Below are 16,114 nucleotides of genomic sequence, written 5' to 3'. Positions count from 1 at the left end.
TCAATCTGACGCCGGCGGCGACAGGTTCAGGTCGAGCCGTCTCCTCTTCTTCCCCCTCGTCATCTCCTCAGTCCCTTCTGCTGTTATTGTCGATGTTGACACCGATGACCCGACCGTAGGCGACGACGTCGCAGGAGTTGCTGCCGCTACTGCCTCGATTGGCTTGCATTCCGACGACTCCGTTTCCTTTTTCTTTCTCTTCCTCGTTATCTCCTCTGTTGCTTCTTTGGCCTTCTCGGAACAGCCCTTTTGGCCCTTGTGGTTGGTGCGGTGGCCGCCGAGCGCCTGCCAGCTGGAGAACTGCTTGTTGCACCAACTGCAGATGTACCTTCTCTCCTGCGACGCCTCCGCCGCCGCAGCTGTCTCAATAGGCTTGGACGCGTCCGACATCTCCATAGTTTCCTTTCTCATTCTCTTCCTTGTTCTACTCCCATCGGCTGCAGGACCATGCTTTCTTGCTTCCTCTCGATGAATTGCTGGTGGTGGTGCTGCTGCTGCATCAACTGGATCGGCCTCAGACGGTGGTCCGGCTGCCTCCCTCCCTCGCTTTCTTTTTCTCTTCGTCCCGTCTTGACGACGGTTCTCTCTTCTTTCTCTGGCCCTCTCGTAGCAGCCCTTTTGGCCCCTGTGGCTGGCGCGGTGGCCGCCAAGCGACTGCCGAGTACCGAACTCCCTCTTGCACATGTTGCATATGAACCTTCTCTGCCGCTGCACCTCGTCCTGCCTCGACAACGTCAGCAGAGCTTCTGCCGCCTTCAGCTCCGCCTCCGAGTGCGAGGACGACGGAATTGTGGAAGACATAGTAAGTATCGGAAGCGAAGAATTGTGAATTCTGTCGATCTTTTAGTCGGTATAAATATATAGTTTACGGCTTTTATATAAAATCCTAATATTTACTAAATATAAACTAATGACATATTCATATTAGAAGAAAAACTCGGTCCGGTATAATTGGTAACATATCTTAATTTGTAGAGAATACCTTATAGATCATTATGCCCTAACAAAATCGTTCTCCCATATCTTTGAAGATACCTATCTTGATTCAAGGAGACTATTGACTAATGATACAATATGACACAGTCAAGATGTCCTCGAGTTAATTGTTGGTGAAAAAACAAGCGACACTGAGATAAATATGTAGCTCCCATATTACCATAATATATTACTAAACTATAAGAAGATATACCAAGTTCAACAGCCATAGTAACTTAGCGGTTGTCGATGAAAGTACATAATTTCGGCTTCAATAAAGAAGTGTGCAACTGATTTTTGCTTACATGAACACGAAGAAACAAAATTTCAAGTTAGATTATATGGGAAATTGATTGGCAGTGTCTTGAGGATCATCTTGGTTTCTATCCCAATCGGTGTGGAAGGCATTGATTTGCAAAGGAAAAGCTAAGAACACTTTTTTGTGTTTAAGGTACCAAACATTTAGCAGCAATCTAACCATTATTTATAGGTAGATGCATAAATCAAGCCAGTTATAAAATTATCTTTATACTATTGATATTAGAATCGAAATTAAATAATAATATATTAGACTTACATTCCTTTGGATATGATAATACATTTTTAGTCCGTGGGAAGTGCCAGCACCTCGATCTATATAAACTATAATAAAGTAGAAGAAGAGAAAAGATCTATAATCTCTATTTATATATATAATTCCTATAAGGTTCTCTATTGAGAGTAGAGGATTTAGGATAGTAATTTAGAAAAATTCCTCCTATCAAAGTCATCTAGGGAATCCTACTATCATATGATATTCTCTCTATTGGTTGATAATCATAATAAAAATCTAATCTGAATTTTAATATATCTTATCCAATTAAATGGGATCACATAATCTAATATTCTCTCATTCGTCATTAATTAATAAAATATAAAATAAAAGTTTAAAAATCATAATCAAATATAATTTTATTTTAAAATTTTACCTAATCGAATTCTAAAATTTTGAAAAATATTTTACATGTGCACACGAATTTTATAAAATAGACTAATTAGTCCAATAAATACAATAATACCATTAAGTCCAACTACTAATAAAAGTTATATTATTAATATCATATTATTCTCTTTTATGTATCATAACACTATTATTTTTTCTTAATGGAGTCCAAAATAATCCATGTAATTTATCTTATCAACATAATCTTAAATAGGATAACATAAATAAATAATTTTAATATCAATAATAATATTCACTCAAGCATATATCATAATTTCTTTTATTGGTTGCTCATAAATCTAGTCATAAATTTTTTTTTTTTAATACATTAGGTTATAAGGTCTCAATAAATGGATCGACAATCACTACCGTGAAACTTAAGTTCTTAATTAACAATAATTATTTTTGAGCTCAAGATAATTTACAGAATCGATATGTGAAAATATTATCATTTCAAGCTGATCTAATATCTTATATGTGGGCATATAATCTTTTGTAGATTTTTTTTAAAGAATTTTTTAATATTTTTTCTTAAATAACTTTAATATCTATCTAATATATTAACTATAAAATTGATATCTAGTCTAATATAAGCTTGAGTATATAATGGACTTCCAACTATGCAAGGATAAGGAATTTATCTTTTATTTGATTTTTTAAAGTCATTTTGAAAACACTAACCTTAATTGAAACTTTTAATTTTAACATTTGTTGAACAATCTTTAGGCATAATTTTTTGGCAATCTTTAGGCAACAATCTTTGGGCAATACCTTGATTGATTTTTTTATTTTTTAGAAAAAATATTTGGGCATAAGTCTAGTTGTATTGTCTCATATTGCTCTTTAAGTCATGTTTAATTTTAAAGAATTATTTATAACTAACTTTTTTATAATTATTGGATAATTCATTGAGTTCCCGATACGTATATTGATTTCAACTCTTCTTTCATTGTATCGTATCACTTTTCAGAATATGAAAACGATAAGGAGTCCCTCTTGGTTCCTATATTATAATTTAATTCTTATAGATATATCACAAGAAATAATATATCTTTTTTCTTTTAAGATATTCTCAAAATTATGAATTATACTTGTTTTACAAGATTATCAACAATAACATTAATATTATATGAGAATACACTAATATTATTTTGTTTTTCATCTTTGTTAAATTATTTAGTGATTTGAGGAATAATTTTTTAAATATAAAATGATAAAAGAGTATCAACCTATATCTCCTTAATATCAAGATTAAATCTTAAGTTTTTCCTCTTACTGACTTATCTTTAGATTTTCAGCCCATATTGATTCAAGGATATAAAAGTAATACATCATACTTCTATTTATATTCATAATAGTATGGTTTTAACTTTTGGCACACTAAGGCATGCTAAACACAAATATCCTATTTTTCTAGAAATCTAATTAAAGAATTAGGATTATGAGCTGACTTATCATATCTATAATAAAAATTATCATCTTTGTAAAATTTAATAATTTTAATATTTTAATATAATTATCTCTTGACCTAATTTATATATACCTAAAAGTATAACAACATAAGATCTTACATAAATTAGATATACATAATTATATCTCAACATGTTATCTATAAAGGTGAAAAAATATCTATCTTTACTAAAACTAGGAACATGAAATAACCCGTAAATGTAAACATATATAATCTTAAGGAGTTCATGAAATTATAATTTATTTTAATATTTTATTATAGGATCATTGTAAACTCAAGATTTATATTAATTTTATATAAACAATCATCAAGAATTTAAAAAACTAACTTGTATATAATAAAAAAATATACTAGTTTATGACTAGTAAAAAATAATAATATCTTAACAATTTTAGATAATGAAACCAAATTTCTAAAATTATAAGAACATAGCATATATCATTAAGATATAATCAAATGAATCATTTTTAAGTATAAGCGATAAATACCTACCACTATCGTTTTCACTTTAAAATGATTCTATGTAAAAATAATTATATATATATATATATATATTTTATTTTATGTTAAAATGAATCCACTAAATATTTGAAAGGGACTTCCGTAATATTTAATTTGAAACATACAAGGGTTAAGCTTATACTTTTTTCCTTTCAAACCGAACCTTATAATTATTTTTCATATCACCTTTCTTACCATAGAAGTAGTATTTTACGAGTAAAGATTTTCTTTTTATGAGTCTATATAATATTTGTAAACTCAAGTGATCTGTGGTTTAATTTTCTTTTATTATTACCCACTCTTTGAGTAATACCCAAAATAGTTTAAGTTTTTCCTATTTTAATCTTATTTTTTTCTAAACATATATACTAATTATCTCATTTATGTTTTATGTATTTTTTATTTGTATTGTTATGAACTTTAAATGAGTCAAACTAAGAAGAAAGATAATTAAAAATAAATTACATATGAACTCATAATATCGAATATTTTAAACTTTACAGTTTTGTTAGCCAATAATGAGGATATATTATAAAATTTCTTAAATATCATAATACTAAGCTATAGTCAATTCTTTCATTAAGATATCAATCAATGACTTGTTAGCAAATTTAAATCAGTCTTTAAATATTTTATTACGCTAGTTGTATACTATAATAAAGTCTTAATATTATTAATAATTATTATAAAATTGATCTTTTATCTTTTCTAATTATTTATTTTAATTATTTATTCTACTAAACTTTTAGTTAATTTTATGATCCTTTCAATTAACTTGATCAATATCTAACATACTAAATGTGAATTGCATATGCTCAAGTCATTCAAAAATAATTTGATCTAAAGATTAAAAGGACACTAGATACATGATAATGCAATAAGGGAAGTACCACTATAATAAACAAAAAATAAAAAAATATTGATATTTTAAGTTTTTAATAAATATTAAATTATTGATATCATCTTTGTAGAATAGTGTTGTTACCTTTAGATATAAAACTTTGAACCACCTGGATATCCAAAATAATATTATATTACCTTATCATATAATTATTTAAAAATATATTCTTCTTTGGGATTATTCAAATTTCCTAATTATATATGCTATTATGAATATTATTTTTTAATACTATTTAATATTAATTTTTAATATAATTTTATAAATTTATTAGTCTAGATTACTTTAATAACTACAAGACTAATATAAAAATATAAATTATATTTTAAATATTCTATAAATATTAAAAAAATATTTATTATAATTTGCACCATATAAGTATATCATCCTAGGCCACTTTGGCAATTACTAAGTTAGATAAAACTTAGAGATATAAGTTACAAATAATATTCACTAATTTTTTAATCTAATTATATAAAAATAATAATAAAAATAATCATAATAATCATTAAGCATCATCATTAATCAACACATTAAAAACTCATAACAATAATCATAATAAAATAAAAATCTTGACTTTATGTGAAAGCCAATATTATTTCAAAACTTTTATACATATGCTTATGAATAACTATATAAATATCTAAAAACAACAATTAGACTTTGAGTAACGCAAACAATACAAATTTCACTAATATGCCATATTAGAAAATTATAAAATAAATCTATAATTTATAATATTTTTATTCCGTTAAAGATCATAAATTGATCAAATCAATCCTATTTATTTGAGTAACTCCATAATTGGACCATCTAAATTAGGTCCATCAATCCTATTTAATTAGGCAAGCCTAGAATTAGACCACCCAAATTAGATTTAACCGATTTGGGCCAAACACCAGGCAATTAGACAAATCAAAATTGATTTAGAATTGTCAACATCTAATTAACCTAAGACAAAAATTAGATCAAAATCATGGTCCAATCAAATTGCTAGCAAAATCCAAGTCCGATCAAAAGCATAAATTGACCAAAGTCAAAATCACAATTTGGTCAAAATTGATCAAATTTATTTATTTTTTTTTATCAAATTAGGTCAAAATCGGGGCTTAGTCAAAATCTTAAAGGGAAAGGTCAAATTTTGACTTCGACCAATTAGATCAAAATTACGTTGAACTCCCTTCCCTTCTCTGCGACCTACTTCCGTCGTCGAAGCGTCAACCGCGTCCAAAGGTTGATCCTTCACTAACCCGATGACCCATTTCCTGTAGCTGCCCAGAAACGTTGTCGTTCAGCCCGACGAGCCCTTCATCCATCACGGAGATGCCGTCGCATGAGCAAACATCGTCGCACGATCGCCGCCGCAGGCAGCATCCTCGCACGTCGTCGTCCACTACCGCATAGCCGATCGACCACCTAATCGGACTCGCCTGCGCTGAGCTACATCTCTGTGGACATTGCATCGTGCACAACAGACGTCGAATCGCAAATCACAATTACCACTTGTGATAGGCGACCCCCTAACACTACTGCCACCATGCTCAGCACCACCTATGGCCAATTACTTCCACCGCAGCCCACCTGTGAGGCTGCCCCTTTCCGTCTGACTCCCTCCCAGGACGCTAAGCGACCACGACACATCGCAGCACCGTCGCACGTGATAATGACACCACCTAAGGCAACCGCTGCATGCAACACCACCGTTTCCCTTCAACAGTAGTTGTTGCATGCAGCGTTGCCACCGGCAAAGCCTTCTGCCATCGTTGTGTGTGTAACCATGACCCATTGGTAGAGCCAGCGATCAAGGAAGATTGCTGCCCTGGAGCAGAGAATAGTAGGAGAAGAGAATAACTTTATAATCTCTATTTATATATAATCGAGTGCAAAAGGTTTAAAATAGTAATTTATAATAATTCCTCTGTCATCTTTAAAAGAATTATATTATAAATAGATTTTCTTTCTATTAATAGATAATCTTAATTATAATTCAATCAAAATTTTAATATATATATATATATATATATATTTAATTAAATAATATCACATAATTTATAAATTAATTTATAATAAATAACATATCAAGACAAGTAAGAGATAAATATCTTAAACCACCAATACGACTAAGATGATGTACTTACATTGGTGTCATAAGTATTTTACTAAGTAGATCATTAATGTACTTGTATTAGTGTCTCTAAGTCTGAGAAAAAGTTTGAGAAAGTAGTGAAAATCCCCTAAACTTTTAATGGAAAACCTCTTGGTAAGAGTATCAATAAACTTGTTTATGGTCTCATAATTAACGGTAATAATAAGATAATCAACATATATGAGAAACATATATAGTAACATAAGATTGGTTTTAATGAAATAATAATGTCATCCCAGAGCACACAACCATAAAAAGTACAAACATTTTAACTCATTGTGCCAAGCAGCTCAATCGATTCCCGTATAGGGTGTTTTAGTAGTGGTATGAGGAAATTGCTTAAACATATGAGGGTGTTCATTGATTATGAGAGAATGATAATAAATAAGGACAAGACATTACCCAATTACGACATTACCCAATTCCTGTCAAGTTATAGTATTTTTGGATACTAAACTAAAATACTACAAGCGGTCCAAAGAACTAAAAATCTAACCAACGAATCAATTTTTTATGATAATACATTTATTTTTTATATGAGGGTATTTTGATGATTTGAAAATGATAATAACTTTAAATATGATCTAAAAATATATTAAAACTCATGGCAACAACCATATACTAAATATGGAATTATATAATTATATTAGGGTCGTATTCATTAAGTCAATTGAATGCCTAAGTCTTTTAAGAATCGAATACACTAAAGAATCCCTCCCCTCCTCTCCAGAATATAACTAAGAGGTATTTTATAATGATATTTTGGATCATTACACTCGAGGCCATTGTTTAAAATTAGGTGTACCCATGATTTATTGAATTTGGAGAACATGGCGTAGTTATAAGTGTATTTGTAATACCTGAAGGGAGAATTCTTGTTAGGCATATAGCAGTGAGGTCTCAATCATTAGCATTGAGGTATCAATCATATGATGTTGGGGAGTTATATGCTATCAATCCTTATGTTATTATTCTTATATCATTTGCCCATCATACCATCTTGTCATTAAAAAAAATATTTTGAGCTAATTTGATCATATTATGGTTGGTTGAAAAACCGATTTAGCGAAGCTATCATTACAAGAGAGTACTTTGGATTGATTTCATTATACTATCATTAAAAAAAAAAGTGCTTTGAAATGATTTGTTTATGCCATCATAAAAAAATAGCCTTAATTGTTAATGAAACAAGAGGGATTATTGTTTCAGATAAGAGGCTCGAATAACATGTAAAACACATTAAATTTAGTGACAGTTGCCGGATTGTAGCATTAATGGTGATATGATTGGAGAGAATTGAAGATAAAGATGTATTCTTCACACTCACTCCTCTGATCATAAATACTTCACCATCACTGTTAGTTTGTCTATATCTTTTTCTTTGGAGCATTCCTCCACAACTAAAATACTTCACCATCATTGTAGGGTTTGTCTATATCTAAGTGAGTATAACCAACAGAGGTGTAGATGCAATGTGGAAGACATTTGAGAAATTGACAATTCTATTGATCTCTCTCTTATATCATTTATAACATGTTTATATAATATCTAAATATACAAGATGTGTTCATGTTTAAATATGATCTATTCTTGAGCATAACATTTGATGATTTGCATGCGAGTTCTCATCCATTTCTTCGGAATGGTTACATGAGATTACTAAGCTATTTATACGTAAATATATAAAGAGAATCAATTATATTGATTGTAACACATTCTGTAGAGATTTGTGCATTTGCATACAAATCCATTAAAACTCAGTATGCCACAACAAAACTTTTATACATGAACATAAAACAAAATTAAGATCAATTTCAGTACATAACATATTATGTTTCATGAGAAATCCACTATAATCATGTAATAAAAACATAAATACAATTCGCCGGCACAACTTATTGGCCATAAAAGAATGTCTGCATCCACACGATTTAAGAAATAGCTAATGAAAAACCTCACATAAAACAAAAAAAAATAAATTCTTGCAGAGAAAAGTTATAATATTCTACTCGACCAATAATATATAATGGAATCAAATAATAATAATAATGTAATAATAATAATAGTATTAGAAGTAATGAATGAATTGGTAACACCCCACAGGATCTTACTTGGAGTCTTTGTGGGAAGAATCCCTGTGGCTTTGTCCGGCCAACGCACTGGAAGTCGAACTCCCGTTGCCATTGCCTCCGGTAGTATCATCTGAGGATGCCGGAAGTAGGTTCAGGTCCAGCCCTCTCCTCCTTGTCCTTGTAGTTCCTTCCGCTGCCATTGTCGATGTCGATGCCCCCACCACAGTCGTCGCCAGTGTAGGAGTCGGCTTGACCTCCGACGGCCCTGGTTCCTTGCTCCCTCGCTTCCTGGCTCTCCTCCTGCCGGCTCTGGGACCATACTCTCGTGCTTCTTTGGCCCTCTCGTAACAGCCCTTCTGGCTCTTGTGGCTGGCGCGGTGGCCGCCGAGCGCCTGCCGGGTGGGGAACTCCCGGTTGCACCCGCTGCAGACGAACCTCCTCTTCCGCGGCGCCTCCTCTTGCCCCGACAACAGGAGCAAGGAGTCCGCCACCTCCTGCTCCGCCCCCGGGCGCATGGACGGCGGGAGTATCCCACGCCACTTCCTCAAGGGGTGGCTCCGCATGTGCCCATGCAAGGCTTTCACTGAACCGAAGGCCTTGTTGCAGACATTGCACTGCTGCAACCCGGACGGCTCGGCCTGCTTCGGCCGCCCCCCAGGACTAGGGGCACCGGCGTCGTCGTCCGCCGTCTGTTCCGCCTCGTCATCGTCCCCGGAGAAGATGGGCTCCGCGTCGACTGTGTGGGCAGGCTTGAGGGGCTTATCGCGGGACGGATCGTCGCCGTTGTCGTCGCCGTTGCCACCACCGTCAGCCGCGAAGCTGCCGGGGTGGACGGGAGCACTGGGGGCATGCGCGGCACTCATGGTTTGCGAGTGCAGTTACTCCGCTCGGCATGAAGGCGACTCGGGTGAGTAAAAGGAGGTGAACGGTCACGTCTCTTAGCGGTTGTGTGCCGTTTGACCAGTCACGTCTCTTACGGAAACTTTGATGATGCTGTCGAGGTACGGCAAAAGAGAAGGTTCATCTGCAACATGTGCAAGAGGGAGTTCCGTACTTGGCAGTCGCTTGGCGGCCACCGCGCCAGCCAAAAGGGCTGTTACGAGAGGGCCAGAGATACAAGAGAGTACGGTCGTAATGACGGCAAGAAGAGAAGAAGGAAGCGAGGGAGGGAGGAAGCCGGATCGGACCGTCTGAGGCCGACCCAGTTGATGCAGCTGCAGCTGCAGCACCACCACCAGCAAGATGCAAGAGAGTCCGGTCCTACAGCCGATGGGTGTAGAACAAGGAAGAGAATGATAAAGGAAACTATGGAGATGTCGGAGGAGGCCAAGCCTATTGAGGCAGCTGCGGCGGAGGAGGCGTCGCAGGAGAATAGGTACATCTGCAGTTGGTGCAACAAGGAGTTCCCCACCAGGCAGGCGCTCGGCGGCCATCGCACCAACCACAAGGACCAAAAGGGCTGTTCCGAGAGGACCAAAGAAGCAATAGAGTATGATTCTAGAGCCGACAAGAAGATGACGGGGACGAGAGAGAAAAAGGAAACAGAGTCGTCGGAGGGCAAGCCAATTGAGGCAGTAGCGACGCATCCTAATTGGACAAACTATCTTCGCATTCACCCAAGAGACAAGCATTAAAGTACTTGGTGTGTATCTTCTTCGCATATGATACATCCGCTTAGGTTATAAGCGTTACATTATTTGATATATCCTAATTGGGCAATGTATCTCTCGACGCTTAATATGTTTGCTTAAGATATAAGGATCAAAACATTTGATGTATTTAATTGGGTAAAGCATGTAGCATCTAGTGGCATATAAGCATCAATGTATCTTATATACCCTGAGCAAACAACATCTCCCTGATACCTCTGATGCATCTATATTAGACAAAAACATTCGGTGCCATCGAGTTTCCAAAATGAACATTGCACATAGACATTGGGAAATCCTTAACTCGAAGCATAAATAGGAGCAAATGATATAACGTTTATAATTCTTATCCAACTTCAAACGCAATAATATTCATAAAAATGAATTAGATCAAAATTGATATTTACAGTAGTTAAGTAGAGAAGGAAGAAAAGAGAGAGAGAGAGAGAGAGAGAGAGAGAGAGAGAGAATTGGGCTGTTATAGTATTGATCGTCGGTCGCAGCATACAATACGTGTGCCCAACTGTCACCCGAAAGCTACGAGGTTGATGACGCAGCTCCATCTTCATCTTTGTATGACGCCCATAATACTGTTAAATACTTAGACAGAGAGACAAAGCAAACACAACCAACTCGGTGCTGCTTCCTATGCAAAGCCCGAGGGAAGAAGAGTCTTCACGCAGATAGCAGCCGCTCGTGGCAATCTAAGCACACAAATGCCTCTTGCTCGCGGTGCCGTGCTTGGCATCTTCTTCTTGTAAAGCACAAGCGCAGACGATGCAGCACATCCTCAGGCGACCTGCATGCCAGTGTGACGGTGCACGTCGAAGGTCAACGTGCAATCTATTCTTTTGTTTTCTTTCTTGAGTACGTCGGAAGTGGATTTGTAGGTTGTGACGGACGATGGCATCGTCCAACTCACGTTGTCGAAGCCTAGAGGTTTCGTTAGGGGAGTCAAATACGATGCAGTTGATGATTTACTTGAAGTTAACGTCGATGACGATAGGTGACGGAAATGGTACTCTTATCATCCCCCATATCATCCATCCTTTGGGATAGGTGGCAAAAAAAAAAGGTTTGACCTTTAGTTCATCAAAAGTCATATACGAGCCATTACTTACGGCTGCATGAAAATGTTCGACTTGAAGCTGATGAAGTTATAGGCCCCCATCCTTCTTTGCTTAATTCTTTAACCTACTCCAATGGGTGTATGGCCCATTTTTGTTGGAAAAAAAATGCTCAATCTAATCTTATATGGGAAACTAGAAAACTACTCTCGTGAGACAAAAAAATGCCCAACCCACTCTCTTTGGAAAGAAAAATGTTGATCGATGCATGATGTGTTCTCCAGGACATAAATATTAAAGCGTCTAATGCACCTTGAGTGAGCAAAACATCCCCTTGCATGTGGTGTGATTGCCTAGAACATAAACATCAAGGTGCTTGATGCACTCTCACTGAGCAAAGCATCTCCCTAAGATACATCCCCCCAACACAAAAGCATCAAAATGCTCGATGTATCATAGTATACATCCCCCAACACAAAAGCATCAAAATGCTCGATGTATCATAGTATACATCCCCCAACGCAACAGCATCAAAATGCTCGATGCATCTTAGACAAATCATCTACCTACACGTTAGGAAATAAGAACTAAAAGAAATAAGAAATAAAAGCATTCGATATGCCATAATCAGACAAAGCATTTTTACTGTGAATGATATCTCGAATCAGATCGAAAGTATTAAAGCATTTGATGCAGTTTATTTGATCAAAGAATTTCCTCATATATGAAAATGCCTAAGCCATAAATATCCTGCCTAATATATCTTCCGATGCATCCATCCAGAGCATAAGAATTGTTAGGCAATTGATATATTGATATCAATACGATACTTATTTACAACCAATCGGATTCCGACTTCTTCCTTAAGTTAAAGTTTTCAAGTATCATATTGTTAGAAAAAGACGGCTTAGGTCAAATCAACTCCACCACATCATCGAGGGAAAGATCAAAGTTGACACTAATATAATAAAAGAAAGTTTTTCTAAAAAATATTGGAAGTAGTATGGTATATAAAAATAAAAAAAAAGGTGAAAAAGATAAAATCGAAAGAGAGAAAATTGGGATGTTATAACATACTGGTTAGAAAATTGATTCATCTGTTGCATTATATGATAAGTGCGCCGAATTGTCACACGAAAGCTACGTGATTCATATAGCACCCACCTCCGTCTTCATCTTTGCAGGACGCACATAATGCTTCGACCGAGAACCGAAACAAACCCAACCAACTCGGTGCTGCTACCTATGCAAAGCCCGTTGGAGTCTTCACTCAGATAGCAGCAGCTCGTGGCAATACAAGCTCACAAATGCCTCTCGCTCGCACGGCCTTGCATGGCATCATCTTCATGTGAGTAGAAGCTAACAGAGATACACCATACTTGCATCAGCTGTTTCCTTATACCCTCTTTCTTAATCCGTCATCACTGCATGCAGTGATATCCTCACCAGCTTCGCTTGTTCAGGCAGCGATCCGCATCCGGCCGTGGCCGCCGCTGTGATGGTGCACGTCGAAGGCCAACATGTAATCTATCCTTTTTCTTTCTTTAAATGGTATGCAGTAATACTAGTAGTAGTCTGATGAGCGATGTGTATTGACGGAAGTGGATTTGCAGGTTGTGATGGACAATGGCATCGTCCAACTCACGTTGTCGAAGCCCCGAGGTTCCATTACGGGAGTCAAACACCATGGAGTTGGTAATCTCCTGGAAGTTAAGAACAGAGAAGACGGTAGAGGATATGCTAATATATACCTGCAATTAATCTGTTTTTTAATCCCTCAAACACATATCGATCTTATCACCCACTGGCGATGCAGGTATTGGGATGTTGTTTGGAATCGATCAGATCCAGATTCAGGCATTTTTGATATGTGAGTGTAGCTGCTCATCTCTCTCTTCCTCTAACCTTTCGGCCTTTGCTTACCATTTCAACTAACTTACAGAGTACACGGAACAGAATTTGAAGTAGTGCATCAAGTTGCAAACCAGGTTGAGGTCTCTTTCAGAACACAATGGGATCCGTCATGATAGGGAATATTCTGCTACCACCCCAACAGCGGCAACCGACGTGGCACCTTGGAGTCAACTTGGCGCATGCACATGGTATGACCTTGAAGTTAAGGTATCGTTGGTTTAATAACTGAATTGAATATTTATGTAAAATCAATACATGATAATTGATGAAATCGTTTGCCACTAGATATGTTTTATATCTTTTCATTTAATTTGAATGATTTACTTATACTTATACCTGATGACATTTTATATGATGTGAGATGATACAAAGGTCTATGTGATATTATGAAGTAGGGCACCATAATCCTCACACCTAGCATTGCACCAGTAGAGATTTTTGGGCTTGCGTGATGCTTTAGGTTCAGTAGGTCAAGTAGAGAGCTTATGGTAGCATGAAGATCAAAGATTTGATTAGTTTAAAATACCATTTTTTGAGCATGTTATCATGTGATGTTTAGGCTCAGTAGTATTATTAGGTTGTATTAAATGTATGAGAATTGATGAAGTGTTAGTAACATATACCATATCAAGCTGATACACTTTGATATTACTTGGTCAAGGAGAAGACAACGACATCATTTGTAGTATCGAGAGCGTCACTTTATTGAGTATCATAGAGTGAATTGATGGAGAGATAGATGAAAATGTTATAAAGGGGTTGTGGTACAGTTGACCTAGAATAATAGGAAAATATAAATCTAGAAAAGAGCAAGATTTTGAAAAAGATAGGTGAAGTTAACAAAAAATAATATAATATAACATAACATGATATAAAACCTTGTGAGTTTAATGATCATAGCATCGAAAAATATCATGTTTAAAGGAGTACTCGACAGTGTGAACTTGTGCGAAACATAGAAAAATAATTAGGGATAACATAAATAATCAAATATTTTAATTTTTTTCTAAATTTGGATTATTATAAAATAGTATTTCAAATGATAACTAGTATTATAGGATCTGGATAAGTATGTAGTTAATGAAATAGATCATAGTTTAAAAGATTATTGACCAAAAAGTTAGTGTCATGGAGGCTTGGTGTAAGAGGGTGAGGCATGTTTCAACTATGTAACGATGTCTTCATTTGATAGAGCTAACTAGTTAAGATGTATGCAATGGGTATCTTGAGATATTATATATCACATGATGAGAGGTAAGTTGTTAGAGAGCTTGGTATTCACATTCTTTATTATAGTAAACTATTTAGTTGGTAGACTAAAAGAAGTTTTTGATCACCTTTCTAAAACAAGTAAAAACTATTGTAACTTTATATTTATGTTTAAGAGAATATATTTAGTAAAGTAATCTAAAAAAAGATATAAAATATGAAATTATTAGAAGAAGTGATTGGGACAAGGCTTTAAACATTAGTATAAATAATTTCAAATAGTTTAAAATAGAATATGGAATATACTCCAAAAGATAGTCTATATAACTTTTATTATAAAGATAAGCGTCACAATGAGTAATAATTTTACTTAATTTAAAAGTTAGATGAGAGTAACAAAAAATTATTTGTTGTTGAATAGAAGATAACAGATAATCAAGGCGATAATTTCACATATCGAATGAAGCAACAACCGGAACAATTGGGTTATTTTTGAAGTTCATGATCACTTGTAAATATCTTTATTCTAGTAGTTTAAAATAAATAATTTCAAGTAGTTTAGAAGATACTCGAAAAGATAATCTATAACATTTATTACTAAGACAAATATCACAATGAGTAATAATTTTATTTAATTTAAAAGTTAGAAAAGAGTAACAAAAAAAAATTGTTATTGAATAGAAGATAATAGATGACCAAGACGATGATGTCACACATCGATTAAAGCAGCAACCGAAGTAGTTGGTCATAAAGCCGAGGATCACTTGTAAATATCTTTATTCTAGTCTCCGACTATGCTCCCATGTAAGTTAAGAAAAAAAATTAATAGAAGTATTATTTTGTTTATAGAATTGAGAGACAGAAATCATGTTTGTTTTAACGTGAGCTAAATATAAAATATTATTGAGTATAAAAGTATTCATACATGAATTAAGTATTATAAAAAGTGAGAGAGATTTCATTGTTATCACTAATGATAATGTATTTATTATTTCAATAATCAATGTAGATGGATAAATTCTGTATAGAAAGTACTAAGGTCAACAATCTAATTACTTATATGAACAATGATATTTGCTTGAGGCAGTTGGGTGTAACTAAACACTTTAATTGAGATCGGTAAACTAATAGTATCAAAAAACTAGCAATGATAATTGCATCTAAAAACATGCCTCAAGAGGCAGCTCGATAACCAATCACTGCCTCCGACACGGAATTCCTCACTGCGGC

The 16,114-nt window shown here is 34.8% G+C and overlaps 3 protein-coding genes across 3 annotated transcripts; 1 reads left to right on the top strand and 2 right to left on the bottom strand.

The window, feature by feature from the left end:
• On the bottom strand, positions 1-801 carry LOC135628380 (zinc finger protein ZAT2-like). Its single transcript, XM_065135004.1, has one exon. The coding sequence runs from the start codon at positions 799-801 to the stop codon at positions 1-3; it is 801 nt and encodes a 266-aa protein (XP_064991076.1).
• Positions 802-9,080: 8,279 nt separating this feature from the next.
• On the bottom strand, positions 9,081-9,908 carry LOC135628379 (zinc finger protein ZAT2-like). Its single transcript, XM_065135003.1, has one exon. The coding sequence runs from the start codon at positions 9,906-9,908 to the stop codon at positions 9,081-9,083; it is 828 nt and encodes a 275-aa protein (XP_064991075.1).
• A 168-nt stretch (positions 9,909-10,076) lies between these two features.
• Positions 10,077-10,679, top strand: LOC135628378 (zinc finger protein ZAT4-like). Its single transcript, XM_065135002.1, has one exon. It carries the CDS (start codon positions 10,077-10,079, stop codon positions 10,677-10,679), a length of 603 nt encoding a protein of 200 aa, XP_064991074.1.
• The last annotated feature ends 5,435 nt before the right edge of the window (positions 10,680-16,114 follow it).

Source organism: Musa acuminata, chromosome BXJ3-1 (genome assembly GCF_036884655.1).
Source record: "Musa acuminata AAA Group cultivar baxijiao chromosome BXJ3-1, Cavendish_Baxijiao_AAA, whole genome shotgun sequence".
NCBI lineage: Eukaryota > Viridiplantae > Streptophyta > Magnoliopsida > Zingiberales > Musaceae > Musa > Musa acuminata.
Note: the sequence above shows the minus strand (reverse complement) of the source record. Positions and strands in the feature narration are given on the sequence as shown.